The 27,641-nt window shown below is 44.7% G+C and overlaps 1 protein-coding gene across 9 annotated transcripts in view; it reads left to right on the forward strand.

The window, feature by feature from the left end:
* Positions 1 to 26,284, forward strand: part of NPAS3 (neuronal PAS domain protein 3) — an 835,099-nt gene extending 808,815 nt beyond the window's left edge. For 6 of the 9 annotated variants that reach the window (XM_073895072.1, XM_073895073.1, XM_073895075.1 and 3 more), the window contains 4 exons: positions 1,715 to 1,821; positions 16,280 to 16,427; positions 19,958 to 20,082; positions 21,821 to 26,284. In XM_073895072.1, coding sequence (XP_073751173.1) covers positions 1,715 to 1,821; positions 16,280 to 16,427; positions 19,958 to 20,082; positions 21,821 to 23,202 — 1,762 coding nt within the window. In that variant the 3' untranslated portion in view covers positions 23,203 to 26,284. The remainder of the gene's footprint in view (positions 1 to 1,714; positions 1,822 to 16,279; positions 16,428 to 19,957; positions 20,083 to 21,820) is intronic. The other 3 variants (XM_073895074.1, XM_073895078.1, XM_073895080.1) reach the window with 1 other exon arrangement.
* Positions 26,285 to 27,641: the final 1,357 nt, after the last annotated feature.

Raw genomic sequence — 27,641 nt, forward strand, 5'->3', positions numbered from 1 at the left:
AACTAAAGAACATCTTCCCTAAAGTAGGATTGGCTTTTTCCCAGAGTCTATTATTTAATTAGGGAATTGCTAACTAGAAACGCAAGCCCTCTCCTGGACTCTGCAGACCATTCTTCTTCTCTGCATTCCCTAGGATGGCCAAGGACAAAGCTGACACCAGATGCTTTCAGGGGAGCTGGTAAATTTCAGAAACACCAATGAGGGCCTTCTGATGACATCCTGGTCTACTCATTTGCAGAAAGGGGGTGGAAACTGTGCTTGGAAAGCAGCAAATAGTTTTAGGAAAACACCAACGAATCTGCTCTGTACCAGAAAACCATGGGGTTATAAAACTCTTTATATTGCCCCATTTTTGTCTCGACTTACCAAGAATTCTAGTTTGGCCAAAAATCTCATTTAATATTTAATATTAGACATTGAGAAATTCACTCCTTGGGTAATATAATTTAATTATATTCCACATTATTCTGGTTTGGTTTATTTCCCTGCCTTGGAGGTCAGATTGAACTCTCCAACCGTGGTCTCATAGGTTTCTGAAACATGTCATTTCTAAAGATTCACTTCCTATTTGGAGATATCATAAGCCCTAAAAGATAAAAAGCATGGGAACGGTAAAGAGAATATATTAAACAAAAGATATATCCTGGGCGCCTGGGTGGCTCAGTCGGTTAAGCGACTGCCTTCGGCTCAGGTCATGATCCTGGAGTCCCGGGATCGAGTCCCACATCGGGCTCCCTGCTCGGCAGGGAGTCTGCTTCTCCCTCTGACCCTCTTCCCTCTCGTGCTCTCTCTCAAATAAATAAATAAACTCTTTAAAAAAAACAAAACAAAACAAAAGATATATCCTATTTTGGACCCCCCCAAAACCAATCTGTAGCTGGACAGGGAGGAGGGTAATGAGCATGTTGACGTCTTTGTGTAAATCGGGCAGATTCCCCCAACATGTTTTCCAATTTCTGTTCTATTTTTCTGTGCTCCTGCCCGAGGACATTGACGTCTGGACAATCAATGACACAGGCTTACACACACGTACTGCCGGGCACAAGCCTGCAAGAGCTGCTGAAGTGGTTTAAAAGTTTCTGTGTGGAATCCACCACAAAGTACCAGTTAAAAGGGCCAGGAGTGAAAGCCGAGCTCCCAAATGACTAAGACTGAAAAAGATAATACCCCCAGGCATCTGTATGTCTCAGCATTTAAATTATATCCCTTGAATGCCAATTTGGACGTTGTGCCAAGAAGCAGTTGAAGCCCTTTTTCATGGAAATACCCAATAGAAGACCAATCTGTTTAAATGAAAGGTGTCTCTAATCATTTGGTATCAACATAACATGTTTTTATTTTATTATGTAACCTTGCATTATCTTGGCCTCTAATGAGGATCTTGCATTGTTACTGATTCACCATAATTTCATGGAATTATGTTGTCCAAATGTGTATTCTGATGCCAAAAAAAAAAGAAAAGGAAAGGAAAACCTGTCTTATTATTTACACACGGTTGCTGGATCTAGCACATTTCCTACGTTGGGGAAAGTCTGATATCGGTTAAAGAAATGATCTTCTCTGTCCGTAAAGGGCTTTCCCGCAAAGCGCCACCTCCTGACGGGTACCCCCAGGATAATGAAAACTGTAAGGAGACTTGTTTCTCAGTCATTTAACAGTTTCTCTACTCCCCCCTTCCCCTTCTGAATTCCAGCCTGTGTTCTTCTCTCTGCAGGATCAGTGATTATATGGATCTGACCCCTGTAGACATTGTAGGGAAGAGATGCTACCACTTCATCCACGCTGAAGATGTCGAGGGCATCAGGCACAGTCACTTGGACCGTAAGTACTTCCCGTGCGTGGGAACAGTCAGGCTGGGGTCATCTCTCTCTGAGGCTTGTTTGGTTGCAGTGCTGATTTTTTTCCTTCCTGTCTCGTGCATACATTTGAGATGACTGTCAGCGTGCCGGGAGAAAAAGTGAGACGGAAATCACTTCAACTCGTGTTGGAGTTAGATCGCAAGTTGGAACTCAGGCCCGGAAAAACTGCTGGATCTTTAGGCCCTCGGCCGGGATTCTGTGGTCTCTTGTGCTCTCTCTCCCATGAAGTGATGGGGGAAATTTGCCTTAAGTGCCTTCTTGACCCTTTCATTTTCTAGAGAGCGAGCTCCACTCTGAAATTTGTGGCCTCTGTGTCAAGATATATGTGGGAGAAGACAAGTTCAAATAGACCAGAGCCTATAGCCATTCCTACTTGACTGACTGCACAGCTGGGGCCAGGGGGAAGCCAGGGCACAGGGCCAGAGCAGATCCGCTCTCAAAGGCAGCATCTCTTCACTGTATTTCTGGAAAGGGGGTTATTCCGAGGAAGAGATACCACCATCTCCTGACTCCCGGGAGGGAGAGAGACTCATCTCAGCTCTTTGAGTCTGATTCCCAGCTCCTGACTCACAAGCTGACCTCCGAGGCACCTTTTTTGGCAGGAGGCACTGGTGTGCAGAACCCTCTTAGGAAGAGGCTGCCCCTTTTCCAACCGGAGGTCCTTTTGATGACCGATCAGTAGACTCTTCTTCCTAAAAGATGAGGGCCCGACGTGCTCATCTTCCTAGAAGGTTCTAAACCCGGTTCTGAACTCTGGTTTTAAATACATGCGAGGTGCCACAAATGAGAGACTACAGCTTGACGGTCAAGTTTTCCTGTAGCACCACTAGCCAGGTGCCCTCTGTATTTACTTCCTCTCCCCTTTCTTGCCGAGCCCGAGGAGAGCCCTCTCAGGTCTTTCCTGCTCTTTGCAGGTGTTTGCTCGTTTTAAACACACATCTTCAACAGCATAATGCCAAGACAGTCAGCCAGGCAGAGTCTCAACATGTGAGCATCTTGTACTGTTTTTTAACCCTGCATTAGCACCACTGACATGGGACCAAGTTCAGTGTCAAATTCTGTATATATCATGTCTGTGGGAAAAGCCTGCCTGTGAGGCTGCTCTCTAGCAAACTCTACTCCTAACACGGAGCGCATGCCTTAGTATTGCACACGAGGGACTTAGGGAACACACTTGTTGCTAAGAATGAATGGGTGTTGTACATCGCAGAAGCAGATGGCTCTTCAATTAATTGGGGGGGAAATGATGCTGTTTCCTGAAAAGAAACATCAGGGTCTTTGTAGCTGGGAATTTAGAGAAGATGGAGGAAAAATCGGGATCTTTGGAGGAAGCTCTGAATATATTTTTGGACCAATATATGCCAGAGATCCAGGCTTTAAAAATGAGTATATTATCTTTAGGACACTGTCACGGACCATGTGTGTGGGGAGAGAAGGGTGCTTTTTCATTTTGGAATCTTAATTGAGGTCTAACTTCAGAAACCCGGTGCTGACAAAAAAGAACTATGTCATCTTCAGTTATTACTTGGAAAACGTCATGCTATCTCTCTGGGATTTGATTTACAGCTTGAAGAAACACAATTCCTCAGGAACAGTGAGCTAGGGCAGTTCATTTCTTCCCATGAAGCAAAGGTCTCCAACAAATATGTTTGATGCCATTCTTTCCGATCTACTTTTATCTCATTTTCAGTAACCAGAATAATTTGAGAGTGCTGAAAATAAACAACTCTGCCATTCACTATTGTGCTAGTCGCCTAATTTTTCTGGTATTGTGCCAACTAATAAACAGAGAAGGTATGCTTTTAAATTCTGTGATTTTTTTTCATTACTTGATATTGACATACTGGCTATTGCTTTATGATTTAGCCTCCTAACAATGATTGAGTTCGCTCTTTCAACTCATACACACGACTTCTAATTTTAAGTTCTTTTAATAACCTCAAACACATGAAAAACAAATAAAATGAGCTGATAATTCTGCACAGTAAAATACACTTCACATATTTAGCTCTCATGCTGTGGAATAACTCCACAATGTCAAGTAGCACACAATTAGTAAAGCTGTAGGGGGAGGAAAAGGAGGGTTTTGATCCTGAAGAATTTTGATCCTAATCAGATTGAAATTTCAACGTTCTTGTAGTGCTTAATATCTTCAATCACACACACACACACACACACACACAATCAAACTGATGCCAAAGTCAGGTTTTGCATTCTGTGACTGAAATAAAATGCTAAAATATACAAATGCATCTCGCTTTGTACAATAAACATTAACATCATTATAAAGTAAGATTGAGTCTAAAATTGTGTGATGGAATGTCTGATGTTTACCTAATTCTCAAACCAAAGCCAGCCCAGTAACAAAATGACAGAGCATGTAATAAGTCTTGGTTGTGTAAACACTGGAAGAAAAGGAAAAAAGCCAGCACAGTATCTTGCTTGTCCAAAGCCCTAGGCTATTACTGAAGGATGCCTCGACTGTACCTTCTTGGCAGGAGAAGGTCATGGTGGCATAGAATCAGCTCAAAAATAAGATAGAATTCTAAAACAAAGGGACGGTTAAACAATAAACCACATTAACTATTTAGCTCTTCTTCCTAGAGCTATTGGCACAATTCCTGTTTCTGTGCACGAAAGACAGGTTTTAGCCATCTGATAATATTTCTGATATTTTGATATGTCTTATGCTCCAGTTTACAGATAAAAAAAGAAAAGACTCCATAGTCTTTGATAACTCAAAATGCTATCTTTATCACTTATATCTTTTTCCTAGCATAGGCATCTGTAAATCCATAGATGAACTTGTCTCTAGAATAAGAAAAGTAAAAGGGAATCTCAGCTGCATCAGGAACTGACAACTTTCATCAGTTGAACCAAGAACTTTGGACCATTCACTCTCCCACTAAGTTAACATGAGACGCCTGATAGTTCACTGGCTTTCAACATAAAGAATCACTAAGAATCGCATTATCTATACCAACATGGTGGGTGAGTGAAATTATACTGGGATTCTAAAACCAAGGGGGTTGTAGGACCTCTTCTTTCACACTGTGACCAAAGACCTCTGTGATTTTTCTTTACCTTACATCACCGTCCTGGAGTCATTGAACCCAATTTCACTGATTCTCCAGGCTGAATTCACCCAATCAACATTTCAAGGTTTGAATTTTCAACTACTCATATAAGCAATTATTTGAGCATCTTGGCCTACCAGGCTCCAGTTCTCCACTGCTCAGGAGGTACTGACCTCCAGATGACCAGTCAGGTCTCCCTCGAGTCTGACGCCCCAATTAGCTCAAGCATTCGAGAGCCACTCAACCATCTACTACTCTACCTCTGCTGGTAGCCCAAATGTAGCAGGGCAGACCACTAATGCTAAACCAAACAGAGGAACGTGTTTTGCATTTCTCGTTTGTCCCTTTTAATCCAGCCTTTTGTCTATAGAAGTTGCTGAATTTGTCTTGAGATATCCCCGGGGTCCTTCCCGGGTCAAATGAGCAACTCTCTAAAACCTAGACAGAGTGGCCAAGGGAGATTTCCCTTCCCTCTATAATGTTGTGATCCACTTGCAAGGCTCGAGGCTCTGCCGCTGTGGGACTTTCAAGAAAAAGGAGCCAGAAAAGCTAAAAGTGGTAGCAGTTTTCCCTTCCTAGTACCTTACCCAGAATGAGGAAACTCTGCAAGAGTTATTTCACAAAGACAGAAGGCCTTGCAGCTTGTCTGTGAGATCTTATAGAATTAAAACGCACGGCCTACCCAATATATTTAGGGGATGTTAAAAAAAAAATACATTAGCCTCAGCTTTATTTCTTAATTACAAAATTTTATCCTTCTTAACAAAAGTCATGCTCATGCACAGCTACCTGGCAGAATGCATTGCATGCTGTTTTGCATCAATAACCCCTCCGCTTCCCTCCTGAAGGCGTCTCATCGCCAAATGCAAGCCGACTGCTTAATGCAGGACTAATTAGTATATCCCCTTCCAGTCTGCAGGCCCTCCATTGTAATTCCTTCCCAGCTCATTTTTTTCCACAACCGAGCATCAATCAAAGTAAGTGCCCTGCCTGCCTCGGAAACACAAGATGTCCTCCATGCATTTGTCATCTACCACGCAAACAAAGGGGGAATTTAATTGTTGATCTACGTACGCAGCCACTGCACACCGGAAAGGAAGCTGCGGTGCAGGGTGAGAGGAAGGTGCAAAGTTTGGTGGATGGGCCAAGTGCAGAGAGCACAGGGGACTTCTTTCTAGTCTCTGGTCTTAGCTTTTTTCAGGGCTGGGACTTCGGGGATTTAGCCGCGACCCGATCATTGGCTGGACTTTTTCCCAAAGCAAATGAGTTTTTCATCTTCTTCTGTATGAATATGAAAATGCCCCTGAAAGAAGGTACACGTAACAGCTACCATGTCAGACTGTTTTCGGAAGCCAAGTCAGCCCACATCGTGTGCCTGTCCGTTAACCAAAAAAGATTGTCAAGTCAGGGTTTTATGCAGAAGTGAATGACGTATTATTTTCGCTTTTTTTTTTCTTTTCTTTTTGGGAGAGTACTGATTTTGGCTTTTCCAGGCTAAAGGCAGGCACACAGAGAACAGAGACTAGCAAGGGCCTAACTATCAGTTGAGTGTCCTTCCTCCACTGCATTACAGAAGTGCCTACCCCCAGCTTAATGAATCCAGACTTGCAGTCAACAAGATCCCTAGCAGACTCCCATTCTGGTTAACGTTTGAGGACTGACTTATACTAGTATTTCGAAGGCTTTCTTGTATATGAAGTAAAAGTAAATGCAAACTGACTAGCAATTTTGGGGGCTTCATATTCCCCTCCAGTTGGATGAATTTTGTGAATACTGTAAAATATAAGTAGCGAAATGACTCTGAGGGTATCTCAGGCAGTGTTCAAATGAAATGAGTATGTGATTACTTGATAAAGAGATGAACTTCTTTACAAAGGTGCAAAGTTTTGAGTGGAGTGGAGAAAGCTAATAAAGTCTAAATAGAAGTAACAGTCAACTCCTAAGGAAAAGGAGGTCTTTCATTTTTTTCCCCAGGTGAATATTTTTCCATGTACTTGTTACATATGTGAATACAACAGTAACATTTTCCCTGTTCAAGTTCACCTAATATATGTGGTACTTACTATATACAAAGCTTTTTTTTTAAGATTTTATTTATTTATTTGAGAGAGAGAGAATGAGAGATAGAGAGCACTAGAGGGAAGAGGGTCAGAGGGAGCAGGAGACTCCCTGCCGAGCAGAAGACTCCCTGCCGAGCAGGGAGCCCGATGTGGGACTCGATCCCTGGACTCCAGGATCATGACCTGAGCCGAAGGCAGTCGCTTATATACAAAGTTTTGTGGTATTCCAATAAGGTTTGAACAATAACTAAGATGTGGTCTCTACCTTCCAGGAGCTTACATGCTAGTAGGGAAGATAGCATGAAAACAGCCAATTTTGAAAAGGTAGCATCAAATGAGGACTGTTGAGATGAATAAACACAGAAATCCCAGAGATTGGGGTGGGGGGGGCGCGGGGCAACAAGGGAGGACGGACAAGAAATTCCAGAGGCGCCACATCTGCCCTGGACCTTGAAAGAGGATGGCAGGAAGCCACAGTGGCAGGAGATAGGCAGAAGTGCAGGGTCAGGGCCATTCCAGGCTTAGAAGAGCATAAAAGGACACAGAATACAGCAACACACCATCTTTCCTTTCTGCCCAGGAAGTAAGCTGGAACTTCAGTGGGATGGATATATTCTAATACAATCCGAACGTGGATCCCTGGGCTTTTCCTTGTTCCTATTTCAATTAGTAGCTGCTTTTATTATCATAATAAGGAATACCTGATATTTGAGAGAAACTAACCCCCATTGCTCTTATAAAACATGATCAGAAAAAAAATACTTCTAAGACATCCATTTTAACCTGAATCAACCAAAATAAAATCAGTTCCATCACTTCTTGTACTTTATACGAGATTAAGAACAAAATGCAGGTATATATTTTATAACTATTTTCCTTAAAATATTGATTCAATGACACCTTGCCTATCTCAAAAAAAACCCTCAAACTTTTCCTAGTTTAACGCAGATGAGGGGTATAGGGACTTAATTTGTGTATGTGTTTAGCATACAATGGTTTTCCCAAAAATTTAGCATAAATTAAGGATCAGGTCATTTGAACCTCTTTATGAACTCCGCATCCCCTCTGGCTTCCTAGAATTTTTGGTGGGGCACATCGACTAGAATGCATCCAGTTCCAAGTGACAGAAAACCCATGCAAAAAGGATATGAACTTCCTCTGTAATTGTCTTCAGTTTCTCTTCATGATCAAAAGACAGCTGTAGCCCTGCCCATCACCAGTCCCTCACAAGACAATGTCCAAAGTCAGGAAAGGGTCAGTCACTATTTTGTGTTCATTTTGGAAAGAAAATACTCATCGCAGGGACGCCTGGGTGGCTCAGCCAGTTAAGCGTCTCCCTTAGGCTCAGGTCATGATCCCAGGGTCCTGGGATCGAGTCCCGCATCGGGCTCCCTGCTCCGTGGGGAGCCTGCTTCTCCCTCTGCCTCTGCCTCTCTCTCTCTGTCTCTCATGAATAAATAAATAAAATCTTAAAAAAAAAATACTCATCGCAGCCCTCCCAGATAGAGAGCCCCCCCAACCCATGTCTCATTGTCCAGCTTTTCATCAAGTGCCCAAGCCTGAGCCACACACTGGATTCAGTGACCGTGACTGGCTTAAACAATCAAGGCTTGTCCCCCCTGGGACTCGGGAAAGGTCCCTGATCCAGGAAGAAGTGCTAGAACAGCTGCTCCATCCCCACCATGACGACTGCAACTCACACTGGCGCAGGATCTGTAGGAAAGGGGTTCAGAGTCAGTCCTAAGAGCTCACAAGGAGGACATTTTCTTCCTTTATCCTTCTTTTCCCTTCTTATTTTACCTATATGAGAAGATGAAGGTTAGCTGAACCTATTTGTGGTCACTGTTTCATAATATATGTAAATCGAACCACCGTGCTGCGTGTTCAAACGCACACAGTGACGTATGTCAATTATTTCTAAATAAAACGGAAAAAAAGGAACAGCTGCTCAGTGGACAACCAACAGCGGCTGCTACCTGGGAAAATCTGACCTGTTTTCACAACAAAGTCTTTGGATTTCTGAAAATCTACACAACAGGTGAATAAATGACATTTGCCTGGGCTCCTTTAAATATTCCTGATTTTGCCAAACACTAGTTTCTGTATACCTATGCCTCACCACTTACATATTTCTTGCTAACGATGTTTAGTGGACTTCATAAAATGACCTCATCCAGAAACACAGGGTCCATGAGAGACATAAATCTGAGGTAAAGATGCAACCTCATGCTTCTACCTTTTTTTAGTTCTCCCTACATTCCAGCTTAACCTTGCCCAATACTTCATTTTTTTTAAAGAATTTATTTATTTGACAGAGACAGCAAGAGAGAGAGCACAAGCAGGGGGAGTGGCAGAGGCAGAGAGAGAGGGAGAAGCAGCCTTCCCGCGGAACAAGGAGCCCAATGCGGGGCTCGATCCCAGGACCCTGGGATCATGACCTAAGCTGAAGGCAGATGCTTGACTGACTGAGCCACCCAGGCGCCCCAATACTTCATTTTTAAAAGGACAAGATCAGACCCCTGTGCTTTCTGACCCTCATCCCCCTTTCCCTAAGAATTATCACGGTTAAAAAAAAAAAAAAAAAAAAGAATTATCACGGTTAAAGTTTCTTAGTGAAAACGGTAAGTCCTTGTCTCCCATAGCAATGGAAATCGAGATAAGTCCTATTTTCAGAATGAAGAAAACTTCCCCAACAACTCCCAACGAGAGAGACCTCCCCGGGGGTCTCAATTGTCCGCTGTTTCACCATATCCCAAACCTAAGCCAATCACTGGTAAGGGAATGGAATTACAAGACTGAGACAAATAGGACAACAGGCCCATGACCAATTTTCGCATACTGAGAGACGCCCCCGTGTCTGGCACAGAGTAAGTAGGCGCTCAAAAGAATATTTATTGAGTGAGTGAATAAATCCATTTCCCTCATTTCCTAGCCATAAAGTTTTCTTAATTCCCTGAAGAGTTCACTGCTTCCCTTTATATGGCAAATCCCCACCCCCACCCCCCACCAACAAAGTGTAAGGGCTAAGAAATACCCTGTCCTTAACTATTTTAGGTCAAGAAGGGTGCGAATGGGTGGTAAAAAAAACTCTGGCTGGACTGAAAACAGCTTGGAAAAAAAAAAAAAATCTGAGACCTCAAATGTCACTCATGCTGACCATCACTGATTTTTCCCGTCCTAGAACACGATACCATCGGTGTTTAAAAGCCTTGGTCTCCAATTCAGTACACTATCATGAAGAAAAGGGGAATTTGTTTTTTTAAAACTTAACAAATTGACATGTCCTAAATCAATGAAAAGTTTTCTGCATGATTCAATATTAACAGTTAATAAAAATCTATCAATTGGCAGTGGTGTAGGAAAAAACCTCTTCTGAGGTTATAAATCACACAGATAGCGATTCAAGCAGGGCCTGTCATTAGTGTATTAGGGGGAAAATCCATAGATGATGCATAGTCATTCACAGAACAGCCACAGGTCTTCTGTCCTCAAGCTCGTAACTCACGTTAAGTATCAAATACCATTAAACTTTACCAAATATTGCTCGGCACATAGATTCACAAAAAAACTAAAAACCAATTTGTGGATGCCTGCTATTTAAGACATCTAGCTCACTAATTGCAAAATCTATAGGAAAGTCTGCACAGCATCAAAGCCTTGGTTGATCCTATGAGCAGTTCTAAATGAAAAACTGTCTCTATTGCAAGTAAATAAAGCACCTAATGCCCAGTTTCTGCTGTTTCTCCTGTGGGTTTTGAAAATGACCTTCCTGTAAGCATCAAGGACTATAACTTTAGATAAAGAAACTTGTTCCTGTTTTAAGTCTATGTCAGGTTCATTCCCCTATAGCCCACAGTTTTCAAAAGCAGAGGGGAAAAGTAATCCAGAATTTAAAAAAAAAAAAAAAGTCCTGTTTCCAGAATGAAGTTCCCTGTCAGCCTGCCTTGGGCCTTAGGTGGAGAAGCAGAGATTAAAGGAGTCAGTATTCTTTTTCATGTTTCATCTGCCAGTTTTGTGAATGTAGAAAGAAAACCAGTGGCTACAGCTAAGCACCAACTGTGGTATTAAGTAGAAAGGTGTGATTCTAGCACACAACCCCCCGCCTTACTTGCACGCTCTCCACATTAGTGAACTCCAAAATAGTATTTGGGTTCCTGAGAGAAAGCACCCCCTCTCCATTCTGTGCAGCCACTGATGAAGGTACCTCACGGAGGGGTGAATGGCGCAGCAGATGCGTCCTCCTATCGCCATGACGATAATGAAGCTCTTTGTTCAGCTGTGTGAATGTGAAGTGTGCAATCTCCGATGATCTCACCATTTCCTATTTATTCTATACTTACCTGAATACGCCAAGTATTGCAGCTTTTTAATGCATATGCAAACCACTAAAATGTCCTTTTGTGAGACATTTTGCTAAAAGACCGCTTTTGATATGTGTTCTTCATCTCCTCTTCAAACTGAATTAGACTGCTTCCTTCTTTTTTAAGACACAAGTAACTCACTATTTAGAATCTTTGGCTTTGATTTGGTAGAACAGCCCAACAGGAAGAGACCATGTTCTCTTTTTTTCTCCATATTTCTGAAGGCAAACTTGTACTGATTTGTTTTGATTTACTAACAGAATTATGTGCCTGCCACAGACACAGGCTTCCTTTATGTCCTTTCAATCATCGGTCTATTTCTGGGGACGAAGTTTTCCCAAGGAAAACTGAAATCCCTCTGTTGGTGCCTGTGTGCAGAGCCATGGATGTGTGCTTCAGCAAGAGTTCATCAGGTTGAGGGGGAGAGGTGTTCTCCTCCACAGGCAGGACATTTCTCGTATGCCTCCCACTAAACTCAAGCCAAGAGGCCAGGTGACATTTTTCAAAGATATTCAGTAACACCCTGCAGTTTTCTTTTGATTGAACTGTATTGGTCACTCCCTTCACAACTGGGGGTGGGTGGGATTTTGATGCCAATAGCCAAAAATTGTCAGATGAGCAGGACTGGAACAGTTCAACCAGCAGGAATTGCTTCTCTTTGTTATATTCTTCTCACAAACGTGGAGTCACCTCTGTCCTCTAAAGGGCACAGCCTGTAACTCAAAGGCACCTTCAGCTTGCAATGTGGGGAGGCGCTGATGACCACTTCTTGGTTCTCCTGAGAGCAACAGTAGCCAAGAACAATTGGTTACACCCTGGACTTCAGAGTAAAAGAAACAAGTTCTCACCGTGCTAGCAGAGGTGCTCAGAATGATACCTGGGACCCTTCAAGATTGTAAGTGAACCTAGGAAACACGTATCCATCCTCCCCATGTCTTCACGATTACCCTGTATAATCCCCGTAAAGGCCATCAAAACGTTGTGAGAGCCTTATATAAAAACTAATTCCTATGGTACAACCTAAACGACATAATTCTAGAGATGTTGTGATGTGACCAGTGAATCCAGCAAGGGGCACACGGGCTGCTCTGTCAAAAATTTTGGACACCAAAAAGTAAACTTTGAGATACATCAAAGATGCCAGGTTATGTATTAAAAGTACTCAGACCATATCATGGTATAAAGCTAAAAATACGACCCACATATAAATTTTCTTTCTCTCTCTGCTTCCTCTCTTTATAGTTTAGTTTGAGCACATTGTTATGAACTTAGTCTGCAGCTCATTGGTTTGATGACTATGTATCTCTTTTCAAGGGACAATTAGCTGTTTTTTTAGGACTTCCATATCAAGTAACTTACGTCATGCTTTTTTCGGATTTTCCCCACAAAGGGGATTTTAGGAGAGTGCCTGACACAAACATTCTCTCATTTTGCTCCATTAGCTAAAGCTAAAACTCACAAATAAAAAACAACAGCCACCGGATTAAAGCGAATTGAAAAAGTTTTTGTTTTTTCAAGTTGTCTAATTTATTACAAACTAAAAATCTCTTTCAAACTGGCACCAAGGTGGCTTTTCTTCTTGAGCTGATTAGGACCACATGAGCTCAGGAAAAACTGTCAGAGCCTGCCTCTGGCGCAGCTGGAATGATCCAACTGATTTGCCAGTATGATTTTTTTTTTTTTTTTAAAGAAAGAAGCTTCATCCCAAAGTCATAAATTTATATTCTGGAGCCCCAAGCAAAAATGATTCCTTGTTCATCTTAAAAGAAGCAAAATTCCATTGTGACTTCTTTTTGTGGGACCTCCTGGAAAACAAAACCAGCTAGGGCAATATTTTGGTCCCCATTTCCTGCTGTAGCAGGAGCTAACTCAGTACCTTCTCTCTCACTGTCCGATTTCCCACTGACACATGGAGGTCGTATTCAGAAAATGCTAGTCCTCAGGAAAGAGCCAAGACCGGCGTCCAGGCCAGAATGCACCTTCGCCTCTGCAGAACCGTTTGTCCGGCTGGCCCAGGGATTAGGGGAATGGATTAGATGAAACTTGTTTTCTCCTGCCAACCGCGATGGGCTCCCAGACCTGCTTTGTGGCATTCCCCACAGCACCTTATGGCACTCAGGCGGCTGCCTGACTCCCCAAAGGAGCCTGAGGGGGCCCCCTTCCTCAGCGGTCCCTCCACAATCACTTCCTCACACGAAGACCTACCAAGCCTGCCTCTCTCAGTTAGGTCTCCTCTCTTTGCTAGATGGCCCTTGGCCAGGCTGATGGAGAAGCCTGCATTATTGGGCCCTACTAAATCTGTATTTATTCTCGGGAAACAGAGTCATACTACCTTAGCTCCAAAAGACGACACCACATTAGTCTTTCGGCGCCTTTCACGGCACACACGTGGAGCTCACCAAGGAGGCAGATGTTTTTGCTGGCTATGCATTTCAGAATTGAGATTTTGTTTCTTTGGGGTTTTTTTTAAAGATTTTATTTATTTATTCATGAGAGAGAGAGAGAGAGAGAGAGAGAGAGAGAAGCAGAGGGAGAAGCAGGCTTCCCCACTGAGCAGGGAGCCCGATGCGGGACTCGATCCCAGGAGCCTGGGATCATGACCTGAGCAGAAGGCAGACGCTTAACCATCTGAGCCACCCAGGCGCCCTGTTTCTTTGTTTTTAAAGAAGAGAAAGTATTATAAGGAATGGGTGGGGGGGATCTTTATGTTGATTCTGCAAATTCTAATTTAACTTTAGAAGTCCTTTCGCACTTTTCCCCTTTCTATGCACTGTATCCTGGGGATAATTTTTTTTTTTTTTTTGCCTACCAATGGTCACAGTGCAGTCCGGAATCCCCAGCCAGGCTGGGCTGATCTGGCCTGCCAGCTCAGTGTTTTCTTCAGGTGAGATTCCAAAAAAAGGGGCCTCTTCATCTCTTTGCCCTCGTTAAAAATACTAGATCCATTTGCAATTATTCCTTAGTCCAGAGACAAGAGCAGATAGAATTATACACCGACCGCCGATGGGGGTGCTCTCCGTTTCTCTCTGTGAAAATAGTGGGCAAAATTTCATAACCCATCCTTCCTCTATTAATAGGTAACCAGGTTGAGAGGATTTGAATAAAAGCACATCTTGTTGCATGCAACAGCGATTTGACAGAAGAGCTGTACGGCAGAGTTAGTATTTTCCTGCTCTCAGCTTCACCACGCAGTTTTGTAGCCTGGGAAGCCATGCATGCAGAATGGCAGAACTTACAATTGCCTACAAAAGGAGAGGACAATGCTACCTTTGGAACCTCGCCGCCAGGAGAAGTGACAGTTCCGGGCCTTAAAAATACCCTGAACTGCTGAGTAGTTTCAGAACAGAGCTTGCCACTATGTGAAGCACTCATCAAAGCCAATCTTTCTCAAGCAACTGTGAAGACATAATTATTACATTTTACAGCCATCCATTGAGTGCATCGTGAGGCAAAGGGAGCATGGGAGACCGGCATCGGGGCTTCTATGTTTAGGGACATGGCGATGTGGAGGGGGATTTTGTGATCACCTTTGGAGCCACGAAGAGTGGCTTGGATGTGACGGGATGAGCTTCCACAGCCTTAAAACACGGCTCTTTTCCAAAGTGACTTCCCTTTACCCATCCAACCCCCCCCCAAAAAAATCAAAATGTACTTCACGAAACTATTGTATATGAAGCACTTATTAGCCGTAATTAAATGGACAATATGAATTTACTACATCTTTAGGACTCTGGCTTGTTCTGGTTTAGAGCAAGATGATTAATGCAAATACATATTACTTGAGATAACCATTTAGCAGCTAATTTAGCCAAATTTATTACAGCAGTTAGAGGTTTTTCATTTTAGCAGACGGAGACAAGGACATGCCAAAAAGTGGGCAACGTGGACGAGTGCACACTGCCCTCTAGTGGCCAACCAGCTGGCGCGCTTTCGGGGGTGTGGAGTCGCTGGGATCCCTAGCCAAGTAGTAACAGCAGGTTTTGCACATTTCCGGCATCATTTTAAACCATTCCTTTCCATAGCACTTTATTTCAGGGGATGATTTACTACACTTTCCCCTTTACTAGCTCAGGAGTACCCAGATACAAATCAAATCAATTTCAGCTTGGCAAGATTTTGGTTAAAGTATCATTTTTAACATCTGCATTTTAAAGCTCTCCTTCAGTGGGTATTTAATGGCACCATTCACATTACTGATTGTTTTTACTTGTTCCTTCATTTGGGGCCATATTTCAGAGCCTGTGTGGAGCTGTCACACTCTGTTTGGCTCTCACCAAGTCAATTCTGTGCCTCCCTTAGGCCAGGGTTTCTCTCTGACTTGGCCGGGGGATTTATTTTGCTCCCACAGTCAGTAAAGTCTCACCAGAATTTCCCCTGACTGACCAATGTAAATTTCGTTCATACATGGACTACATATTCTGTTCGACAAGATCAAAAGGAACAGATGTACGAGGACACTGGTTGATACTGCTTGCACTGAGGTGAAATGATCAAAGACAGGTAAAGCATCTTCGGAACCATTCAAATATCTGGAATCTCAAAGAGATCTACCTCGCAGCTATGAATAAATCACATACAGATTTTCCTTTGTTAGCGTCTGACGTCAAACCCATTGACAATATCCACACCACATTAGGTATTCTGTGAGCCAACAAGATTTGTGGTCCTTTTATTCTTCCGTTCACACCATGGCTGCCCAAAACGGAATAAAGTCTTGCTACAAATGCTAGTAACCCTCGCTCCACTGAATTGTTGATTTTATTTGTCCTACTAATGGCATTCTACATTAAGCTTACAGAAGGGCACCCCTGGCTTAGTGCAGGACCTCCCCTTTCTAAGCGTGCCGTTTTGCCGAGATCATAATCATTTGGTCCTCGTCTCAATACACAATGCCTTCTGTTTTGTTTTGTTTTTACCCCCAGTGCTGAATAAGGGCCAGTGTGTGACGAAGTACTATCGCTGGATGCAGAAGAATGGAGGATATATTTGGATACAATCTAGTGCCACCATAGCTATTAATGCCAAGAACGCAAATGAGAAGAATATCATCTGGGTGAATTATCTTCTTAGGTATATTTTCTAATTCTTTTTCATTTCTGCGTCAGTTATAAAATATGCAGCCCATGGTTAATAGCTGACATGTTTTATTATCTTTTGGCAGTCTCTGGTGTGGAATTATGTGGAAATTCTGCTTTTCCTTCCATGGGACTCAAAGAAATATGAAAAGATCAGAGCTATTTTGGAGGGGACATCTAGGGCAGATTCACAACATTTTCAGTAATTCTTGGTCTGCCAACCTTTGGGCAGCTCTGCAGAAGTTGCTTTGGTATCCCCCACAAATGTTCAGGCTAGGGAAAAAAAAAAAAAATTACAGACTTCTGTCCACAGATGAAGCATTCAAGAAGCACCCGCTTCTCCCTACCCCGTCAGCCTACACTCATGCATTCTAGTCCTTGAGAAAATTGAGCAAAAGGGCATGGGGAAGAAGGGGCAGGGTGCATTATATCCCCCCTGTATTCCATCCCTTTGAAACCTTAAGCATATTACACCACATTGGATTCCCTGGGCATTCAAGTTTTAGGAAGCTGAGTGAGCTGCTTTGCCAGAATCAGGGCAGTATCAGTCTATAAATGAAAGCAATCTTCTTGTGCCTGATGCCATGTGGCCTCAGTCCAGTTTTACTGCTATCTTAATGTGCCCTCAAGTTGACATCCGTAAATGAGGCCAGGCTCCACAGCTCCCTAAATTCTAGTCCACCACCCCATTTCTCTTGCCTCCCTCATCTGCTTTCTCATCCCCGGAGTCAAACGAGCAAAAAGAAAACCAAGACCGACAGCCGGGGTGGTCTGCTTCTGGGGGCAGAATTTCCAGGAGGTTCTCCACCAATCCTGTCCTGAAACTATCAGGAGGCTCGAGGCCTGGCCGTCTCCCACCACCGTCATTCCAGTTTTTGGCTTCTCTTGGCCGGAAGCCACCACGCAGAACCCACACGTGGTCTGAATAGGAAAGCTTCCGGTAGGTCTTATGAATGGACGTTGCTGCCCTTTGGCTGATAATCTAGACAGGGAGTACCTGAATCCCATTTTTCTTTGAGACAGCCAAATGGAGCCGAGAGGCTGACAACCATAGCTCATCAGCACACTGACCCTTCAGAGTGTGTTCGCGTACGTCGGTGATGACTCGAAGGCATGAATGTGCTTGCTACCAATAGCATATCAATCAGACACTAATGATTATTGCTCTAGAGAGGGCCTTAATGTGCACCACTTAAAAGAGTCTTCATTTATCTACTTTCTTTTTCCTTTTTTGACCTCTTCTACTCTACATTAATTCTCTCTAAAGGTCCAAGTATGTGTATTTAATGTGGCTTTCTCGGAGACCTGATTTTCACTCGAACCTTCCCCTGTGTTTGTGATATGCTCAAGATGGGTTCTGATATCAAGGAATCCTTTTGCCAAGAGGCTTATGGAATAGTGGCTATGTGTGATGCAGGTTGTAAAAACTCACATGCCAGAGAGAAAACAGAATAAGGTAGTGTGGCACTAACATTCTTTGGCTGGTCAAAAATGGTGCTGTGCCAAGGAGACCCATTACTATTAGAAATGAGGCATTAGTAACAGGGACACCACAGACTAGAAGCTATCTGTCCCCCGTGCTGATGTAACTTAGGGTACTGAAGTCATCCGTACACTTGCCGCTCCCATTCAGGGAGATTCCTTCTGGTCTGGATCTTTCTTACTGCCTCATCGGTCTCATGACTTCCTACTCTGCCCCCAAATGCAGGCAGTGAGAAGGGTGAAGGAGAGGTCAGTCCATGAAATTTGGGATCAACCCCCTTGATCTAGCCTGGGATCAAAGGATACAAGCTCCCAAGTGTCCGGTGATTCTAGTCTATCTAATTCCATAGGACAGAAGCAGTTTGGGTCCCAAAGACCAGTTTTCACGCTGAAGGGCCTCAGTCCCAGACAAGGTAGACCCATCTCAGCTGACCCAAAGACTAACCCTGAATTCAATAATAAAAGGCTACAAGTTGGGTGACAAATGACTTGTGAAGCCCCGTGGCATCTGGACCAAAGGAGACTAATACAGATGGGCGTCAGCAGAGGAAACTCCACCACGCCCTCCATGTATCGGTATCACTTCTCTAGGCTAAAGATCTAGAAGAAAAGGACGTGCGTGGCCTTGGCAAAATAGCAACTGTTTATGTTAGCAAAAGAGCAACTCACTGAAGGTTGCTTTTCTCTCCCACATTCGTGTCCTTTGTTCCTCCCTGAGCAGTATTTTCATACCACCTCTCCCTCCTCAGAATCCCTCACTTCTGGGCCCACTCAGGCCTCTCCGTCCCTGTCGTGAAAGGACTGGCCCTCTACTGCTCTTCTGCCTGTTCCCTCGCGCATTGGTGGAGTCAGGGACTCCAGAGTGTTCGGAGACAGCATAAGCGCTCAGGCCACCTTCCCACCATTAGCCTCATCCGATTATCTCGCCAAAGCTCTGCTACTGAAGCTAATTCACACTAAGGCGTAAATGCCTGACGATCCATCTTAGTGAGTTAACCCTCCGAGCGACACCGGCCGTTTTGGAGTAGCTACTGAAACGCTGGCTCTTTACTATAGGAACTTCACTAGAGAGTAGCAAACGGATCAGTGATCGTCTCTGGTTAAGTCTCTGGGTGGCTAGCCATCATGGAACGTAGAAGAGGCCCTTTTCCGCTTCGAGGCCAGAGGCTTTCCTCGCGTCCCGAGATGACAGGAGCCCACGTTGCTCGTTCATTGGGCTGGCCTTGGAGTGGCATTTCTAGAAGATAACTAACTCAAACTGACCGGACACAACTCTCTTTTCCAGAAGAGGCCTGTTTCTGAATTAAAAATAGAACAAAAATTAAGCACGTTTGTGCAAATGGGGTTAGATCCATTCTGTTAGGGCCTCGTTCACACTGGGTCTCTCCCCACTGCAATCAGAGCCCCAGCCTAACAAGCCACAGGTGTACACCACATGAGCGGCTGAAAATGTGATTGTAATGGGTGTGTTGACAGTTCAGTAGCCATAACCCATGCATCCCAAGGTGCACCTGTGCATCTGTCAGATCATCAGGCGCCGAGGGCTCGGCACGCCGCCCCCACGCCGGGTAGCTGTGGAGCCATCTGAGCAGCTGAGAAGCTCCATCAAGGAACCAGAACAAGGGTACTGAGGCAATGGACTCATCAGGAGCCGAAGAGAAGATAGGGCCCACCAGGAGGCCTGGGAAGGCTTAGCTGAGAGTACTTCTCACCCTCCCTTCCCCCCAGGTGTGAGACTGGGAGGAATGTCAAGCAGCACAGTGTTCTGGCCCCCAGGGCTCCCTGATTATTTAAAAGCCTTTCAGTGGCTTTCCTGTGGCAGTTGGGTATTCAGCCGTTGTAGCGGGGTGCAGCTGTATCCCCAGCACGTGAAATCCCAGCTTCTACAGAAGTCCCATAAGGAGCTGAGAAATGATTTCTCACGGCGTCTTTTAAACTCTCAACTCCAAAAGTTTGGGGCCAGGACGTGGGGAGAAGATGGTCAGAAGCAGGCCATCGAGAATGGGTGTCTGCCCTCCTGATGAATGCCTCCCTCTCCCGCAGTAATCCCGAGTACAAGGACACACCCATGGATATCGCACAGCTCCCCCACCTGCCAGAGAAAACTTCGGAATCTTCGGAGACGTCCGACTCGGAATCAGACTCTAAAGATACCTCAGGTATTACAGGTATTCCTCCTTCTCCATGTTCTGCGCTCACGGCTTGCCTGTCTGAACACGAGGGGTGGGCGGGGGCCCGAGGGCGGCCGGCGGAGCAGAGCGACCGCTCCGTGGGATCCAGAGACATAGGTTGATACACAGACATCAAGTTGATACTGAGTCTCTCTCTGCACACGTGTGCATGTGCGTTTATGTACCACCACATACATCTGTGCACACATATATGTGTATACATATGTGGTATCTATACGTGCATGTGTCATGTTTAGTATATATTTATACATCCCAACATGTCTATATGTACACAAATATGCAGAGAGAGAGACTGATTGATTTAGCACTCGCTCCACGTCGGCCCTGACCTCCTAGCTAGCTTTGGCCTCTTTACCAAGAGCAGTAGGCAGCGCTATCTGCGCTACCTCCACAACAGTCTCTATCTGTGAGCCCCACGTATTCACACCTTTACCAAGCTGGGGTTGAGCCGCCAAAGCAGGATGCTTAATGGCATTGGTGAATGACTCTTCGGAAAGCAGACTTTCTAGTAGTTCTTTGGGGCAAAAGGAAGTTAATTTAAAAATTTACTTTCCTCCAATCCTCAACCCCCACTCCCACAGACTCACTTAGAGCCGGCGAGCACAGAACTCACAGTATCTTACAGCTGCAAAGAATCCTAAGCCTCTTCTAACCCAACCTCTTCTACGGAAATGAAGTAGTTCCATGATTTGCCCAAGGTTCTAGTCCAGGCTGCCATCTAAAAGCATCATGGCAGAGCCATAAACTCAGCATCATCCCTAAATCTTCTGAGTTGTGTTACTGGGAAAATCTATTCTCCGTCTAACTTGCCAGATGGCTAGGGGTTCCCCCCACCACCACCTTCCATCCCTAGGGCACCTGCTCTCCAGGCTTGTAAGCCCATATCCCTCGACAAACCTTCAGGGAAGCGGAAGGAGGTGCAAAGCACAGAAGATCTTGACTGTTTTCCTATCCTAAACTGAATTCATATGAACGTTCTTTACTAGGGCAGAAGTTCTAAAATAGACAGGCTCTGCTCCTTACTTCTGTATCATATAGCAGGGAACAAAGAAGACAACAATTCCACGACCTGCCCCACAGAGCCTGTATTCTAGGTGGGGGGAAGAGATCAAAGTAAATAAAAATAAGCACCATCTGATTCTCTGCAGGGCTAAGCACGATCAAGAAAAATACCTTTAGGAATTAGGAGTGTGGTTTTCAATAATGAACAAATATTCACCAACGGAGGGTGCAGCCCTCTGTAGAAAGTCACCTTGCATACCATCATTTTTCTATGTCACTAACATCTTATTCCAGATTATTGACTCTGAGGCCCTGAATATTTTTGCAGGACTTCTCAAATGTTAATATGCCAAACGATCACCTGGGGATCCTGTTCAAATACAGAATCTGATTTAGCAGGCTGGGTGAAAAGCGGGGATTGTGCATTTGTAACAAGCATCCAGGTGATGTCAAAGCTGCTGGTCTGCGGACCACACTTGGAGTAAAGGCCCAGCTAATAGAGGCCCTGGAGAGAGAGAGAGAGAGAGAGAGAGAGAGAGAGAGAGAAAGCCCAGGCTTTAGGTGACTAAGGTGGGGGAGCAGCTCCGGTGGGCCAATGCACCTCCCCAGCCCTGCCCCGTCCGCCCCACCCTCCCCAACCCCCACCCTGCTAATGTGGTGTCTTTTGTGTCTCCTCTCCCCGCCGCCACCTCCGGCCACTGGCCCCACGCAGAGGACAACGAGAATTCCAAGTCCGACGAGAAGGGTAATCAGTCCGAGAACAGCGAAGACCCGGACCCCGACCGGAAGAAGTCGGGCAACGCGTGCAACAACGACATGAACTGCAACGAGGACGGCCACAGCTCCAGCAACCCGGACAGCCGCGACAGCGACGACAGCTTCGAGCACTCGGACTTTGAGAACCCCAAGGCGGGCGAGGACGGCTTCGGCGCGCTGGGCCCCATGCAGATCAAGGTGGAGCGCTACGTGGAGAGCGAGTCGGACCTGCGGCTGCAGAACTGCGAGTCACTCACGTCCGACAGCGCCAAGGACTCGGACAGCGCGGGCGAGGCGGGCGCGCAGGCCTCCAGCAAGCACCAGAAGCGCAAGAAGAGGCGGAAACGGCAGAAGGGCGGCAGCGCTAGCCGCCGGCGCCTGTCCAGCGCGTCGAGCCCCGGCGGCCTGGACGCGGGCCTCGTGGAGCCCCCGCGGCTGCTGTCGTCCCCCAACAGTGCCTCGGTGCTCAAGATCAAGACGGAGATCTCGGAACCCATCAACTTCGACAACGACAGCAGCATCTGGAACTACCCGCCCAACCGGGAGATCTCCAGGAACGAGTCCCCCTATAGCATGACCAAGCCCCCCAGCTCCGAGCACTTCCCGTCCCCGCAGGGTGGCGGGGGCGGCGGGGGGCTGCACGTGGCCATCCCCGACTCGGTCCTCACCCCGCCGGGCGCCGATGGCGCCGCCGCCGCCCGCAAGACTCAGTTCGGCGCCTCGGCCAATGCGGCCTTGGCCCCCGTCGCCTCCGACCCGCTCTCGCCCCCGCTCTCGGCGTCCCCGCGGGACAAGCACCCCGGGGGGGGCGGCGGCGGCGGCGGCGGCGGCGGCGGGGGTGGGGGTGGGGGCGGCGGCGGCAGCGGCCCCAGCACGTCCAACTCCTTGCTGTACACTGGGGACCTGGAGGCGCTGCAGAGGTTGCAGGCGGGCAACGTCGTGCTCCCGCTGGTGCACAGGGTGACGGGGACCCTGGCCGCCACCAGCACGGCCGCGCAGAGGGTCTACACCACCGGCACCATCCGCTACGCGCCCGCAGAGGTGACCCTGGCCATGCAGGGCAACCTGTTGCCCAACGCGCACGCTGTTAACTTCGTGGACGTTAACAGCCCCGGCTTCGGCCTCGACCCCAAGACGCCCATGGAGATGCTCTACCACCACGTGCACCGGCTCAACATGTCAGGACCCTTCGGCGGCGCCGTAAGCGCCGCCAGCCTGACGCAGATGCCCGCCGGCAACGTGTTCACCACGGCCGAGGGACTCTTCTCCACGCTGCCCTTCCCGGTCTACAGCAACGGCATCCACGCGGCACAGACTCTGGAGCGCAAGGAGGACTGAGGCGCCGCCCAGCGCGGGCCAGGGCTCCGCCCGGAGGCATCGTCGGCGTTTTCGTTTAGACCTTTTAATTCTAGCACTTTGAATTCGAGCAGGTCAGCGTCCTCTCTCACCACGACGGCCCCTGCCCCACCCCCCTCTTTCTTTAACTTGACTTATTCTTTCCTGTAAAGATATGTTTATTTTTTGCCTTCAGAGAGTCAGATGACCAGTTGCCTGCCATTTTGTCTTCTTCTAAGATGTGTGTTGGGTTGTTTTGCTTTCCTTTACATCTTTATTAAGATGTCTTTAATGTGTATATGCCTCTGCCATAGAATACTCAGTCTTGTGGTCAAGAGATTTCTCAAGTGACAACCATTGGGTTTCTTCATCAAGATCTTGATATGATCAAGATTGAAAGAGACAAGCATAAACAATGTGCCCTGTTTGACTAAGTCAAATGAAATGGGGTGGTTTTTTTTTGTTTGTTTGTTTTGGTTCCTAATTCCTTTAAAAAAAAATAGGGGGATAGTATTTTAGAATTTTATGCAGAATTTAATTCTCTTTTTATGGTTAAGATTTTAAGATTTTCTTACTTGCACATAAAAATAATTTGGGTTCTTAAACTTAATTTCTGGCCTGTGACTAGAATGTTTAAAAAAAAAAAAGTTGGACTAAATGTTAATTACTGAAACATTAACTTAATTTCTAAAACCATGGTGCTATCATTTATTAATCTGTAATGTCTTCATACAAAATGCAGCTCCTGGGCTGGGTTTTGGAAAAAATGTGTTCTGTCCTGGTCTGGAGTCCGCTGCTGCAGTCTCCTTGGTTAGTTAAGACAAAGCCCTCATTAACGTTTGCTGCAGGACTTAAAATTTTTTACCTCCCAACTAACAAACATAGCCTCACATTAAATTTAATGGGTCAATAAAGCCCTTTTTAAAGGGGCTTTTGGAAAAACTCAAACTGATTTGAGGAGGAGTTTAGATACATACTGCCTTTTGTTGAGCTGTGTTTTTTTTCCTTTTCTCAGTCTAACTGAGGCTAATTTTTGCAACTTCAGTAACACTTCAGAGTAAAAGAAGGAAAAGATATTTAACATGTTTTTGATTTTTTTTTTCATTTCTTGCTAAAAAAAAAGGAAGGTTGTATTTTGGGGGACTGATTTGATTTGATGGCATTTTCTTTTCCCCTTTGGTTCTCTTATTTCTAGGTCAAAACCAGTACGGTTTAAAACTAAAGAATGGGTTAATAAGCTTCAAACAGATAACTGCAACTGAAAAACCGCACATTAAGTAAAAAAGAAAAAAAAAGAAAAAAAAAGAAAAAAACTAAAAAGAAAAAAAATCTCCTATTTTGTCTTTGTTGCCAGAAATCAGTGTAGTGTCAAACACTCCAAATGACTGTCAAGTATAAATTCTTCTTCCACTCCATCTTTGGCAGCTGTTTTTAAGGCATCTAATAACAGATGTGAGAACTGTAATGTGTGCAATGTGTACGTGTCCTTGGCTGTCAGTCCCATTGCAGTTTCAATGTGTGTTGCTATATGCAGTATATACTAAGCTAATGTAGTTGTTTTGTCCTTTGTCTTCTCTGTGCGCTCTCTCTAGTCCGGGGTGGTCCAGTCCCATTCCTGCAGTCCTAGTGAATCAGTGATTCTTGGGGGTTAGTGAGTTTTGTGTGGTGGCCTTCCTCTGTAATGTCCACCCTATGCTGCTTCTACTGTCTGTGAATCCTCCGTTCCACTTTTTTAAAACTGCTGTTGCTTTGCTGGTGTATATTCTCCCGACCTTTCCTTTCTTTCCCTCCCTCTCTCCTAGTCTCCCCTTTTCCCTCCTCATCTCTCCTGCCCCCCCCTTTACCCTTCTCCAAAATCTTCTTCGTTCTCAGAGATAAAAAGACTCTTAACTAGCTCAAGGTTAATGGAGCCATTTTTTCCCACAGTGGAGTTCTGGGTATGACTTTTTCTTCTGGAGTGCAACACAAAGCACTGAAGAATAATGCTCAGATATATTAAATAAATTGATGCCATATAGCCTCAGTTGTTAACATTCCCAGAGTCCCTTGTGCTCTACCTATATAAGCAGTGGGTGCTTTTCTTTGGTTTCCTTCCAGGTTGGCTGATGGAGCAATATATAAAGCAATTACCAGTGAGACAGAAAATTATTTCAAAGGTCAACCAACATTTTTTAAAAACAAAAGGGGAGGGGATAATGGAATATAGAATTGTCATATATATTTGTTTATGTGTGCAATGCTAATAGAGTAATTCGGCTGTCCTTTGAATATCACTGTGTTGAGTGGTTTCCTCTAGGACCTTCGATTCTGTGAGTTGGGCCCACGTCACTGTGGAATAATAACTAAAAGAAGTGAAATGCCACAAATTTTAATAGTGAGCTTACTTGAAGGATATGAGTAGGTTTACCAGGTGAAGAAGGCCAGTCATGATATTTAAAGATTACTTCTGGAAGCTCTGCTCTAGCTAGCGAACAATCAAAGGAACGCACCTGTCAGCTACAAACAACAGCTAGACAGCTGGTTTTCTTTTTTTTTTTTTCTTTTATAAATGTTTCTGTGTTGTGTCAAAATGATTTCTGGTGATTTAAACTAACAGATAATCACAGCTGCTGTCTAAATCCATAGTGTTTAAAATTACAAAATGAAAAAAAACACTTCATTACCTGTGAAGACTGTGTCTGTGTTTTTAACTATTTCTTGTACAAATATATGAAAACTTTTATGAGGAGACTGGTGCCAAGTAGCTGAATAATGGGGAAAGGGATATTCTGTTCGTAAAAATCTTAGCAGTGTTACCAACTCTACAGTATATATAAAAAAAAAATTAAAACGTTACAAAGCGACAGCTATGGTACATTTTGTTTTGTGTGAAGCTAACCGGACCTAACTTCCTGAGTGCCTGGCTTATTTTGAAACATTTTTTTTCATTGACCATTGATAATGCTGCAAATCAGAAATGTACATACTTCATTTACAACAGGGTTCTTTTTATACTTTTGTAGATTCTCATACATGTCACATACATGGTTGTCTTTATGTAACTTAATTTTTTCATCCGCAGGTGCCATTTTCATAATAAACTTCTCTTGGATTTGTTACTATCTGGCATCATTTCTTTTACATGTAACCATCCTAACTAATGAATGCTGGTAGTATTTGTTTAAGCAGGTACCTTGGTCATTACTCTTGATTTTTTTTTAAAGTTTAAAAAAAAAAGATACGTTCATATTTTTGCTAGTTTTGGAAAAAAAAAATGCATAGTTTGTGTCGTGATGAGGCTGACAAGGCACAGATTAAGATGCTAATCCAAATACTACACCAAACTTGCAACCATCCTAAATTTTCAGCTACCCCAACTCATTGTCATACTGAGCATTATTATGCACATTATCAAAGCTGAACAGTGGGCCTGCACGTTAACCACTATGGGAAGTGTGCATTTTTTCTTGATTAATGCACAGTACGTGATGACAGTTTTCATACATTAATCATTGAAAATGCACTCGATACTTTCATTTATTACAATCTATAATGTATAACCAACCGTTCCATTGTTTATATCTTCTCTTTACACTAAATATGTATTTTCTTTCTCCAGACAGAGTAAGTCCTGGTTGTGCTGTGTTATTGGTTAGGTCAGCACGCAGCATGCAGCCTGCCACGTTTGAAGGCAGGTCAGCTGGCTAACAAAAAAAGAAGGAAAACTTCAGCTTGCTATCTCTCAGAGAAGGCTACAGATGGGTCACATGTTAATTTTGTGCTCTCCAGAAAATGAAGAGAGAGGAACGGGTTGAGCTGAAGCAAAAGGCAAACACTTTTGTCCCAGAGCCACCAACTGTAGTAAATGTCATTCCCTAGTTTAAGTCTTCAGTGACATTTGCCAATTTAAGGGTGCTTTTTACTAATGGAGGCTTGCGTCAGACCAGCAGATACGGAAATGTGGTTATGGTTGTGGGGCCCTAGATTTCTCTACAGTGCCTGCTACAGGTCCTTGAAATAAACACTTGAAAATTGGAAATCGGGAGAAGGTAATTAAGAACACCGAATTGGGTTCTCCCAACACTTTTCCAAAATTTCTCTTTCGCGCTGGAGAGTCAGAAGAATAGAGTAAGTCAAAACATTGCTGAAGCTGGAAACTCGATCCTGAACAGAGTGCTGAAGCCAGCCTCCCCAAGGCATTCGGTCTGGTAGGCGCTGCTGACGTTGGCCCTTAGTGGCAGCCTCCAGAACCTTCCACGGGGGAGGGTCTGCAGAGGCAGAGGGGCAATTATAGGAGCGTGCTACTAGGGCTGACCCTCTGTCGGCTGACGGCAATGTCAGTGGGCCTTAACACTTTATTCCTGGACATGGCTGCAGCCCTGTGATCTGGAGGTGGTGGTGATGAGAGTTGAAAAGCACCAGCTGGCCAGGGGTGGATGCAATGAAATCGGCACAGCATCTGG

This window comes from Callorhinus ursinus, unplaced genomic scaffold, assembly GCF_003265705.2.
Source record: "Callorhinus ursinus isolate GAN/ISIS: 27379988/994484 unplaced genomic scaffold, GSC_fseal_2.0 scaffold8, whole genome shotgun sequence".
Lineage (NCBI taxonomy): Eukaryota > Metazoa > Chordata > Mammalia > Carnivora > Otariidae > Callorhinus > Callorhinus ursinus.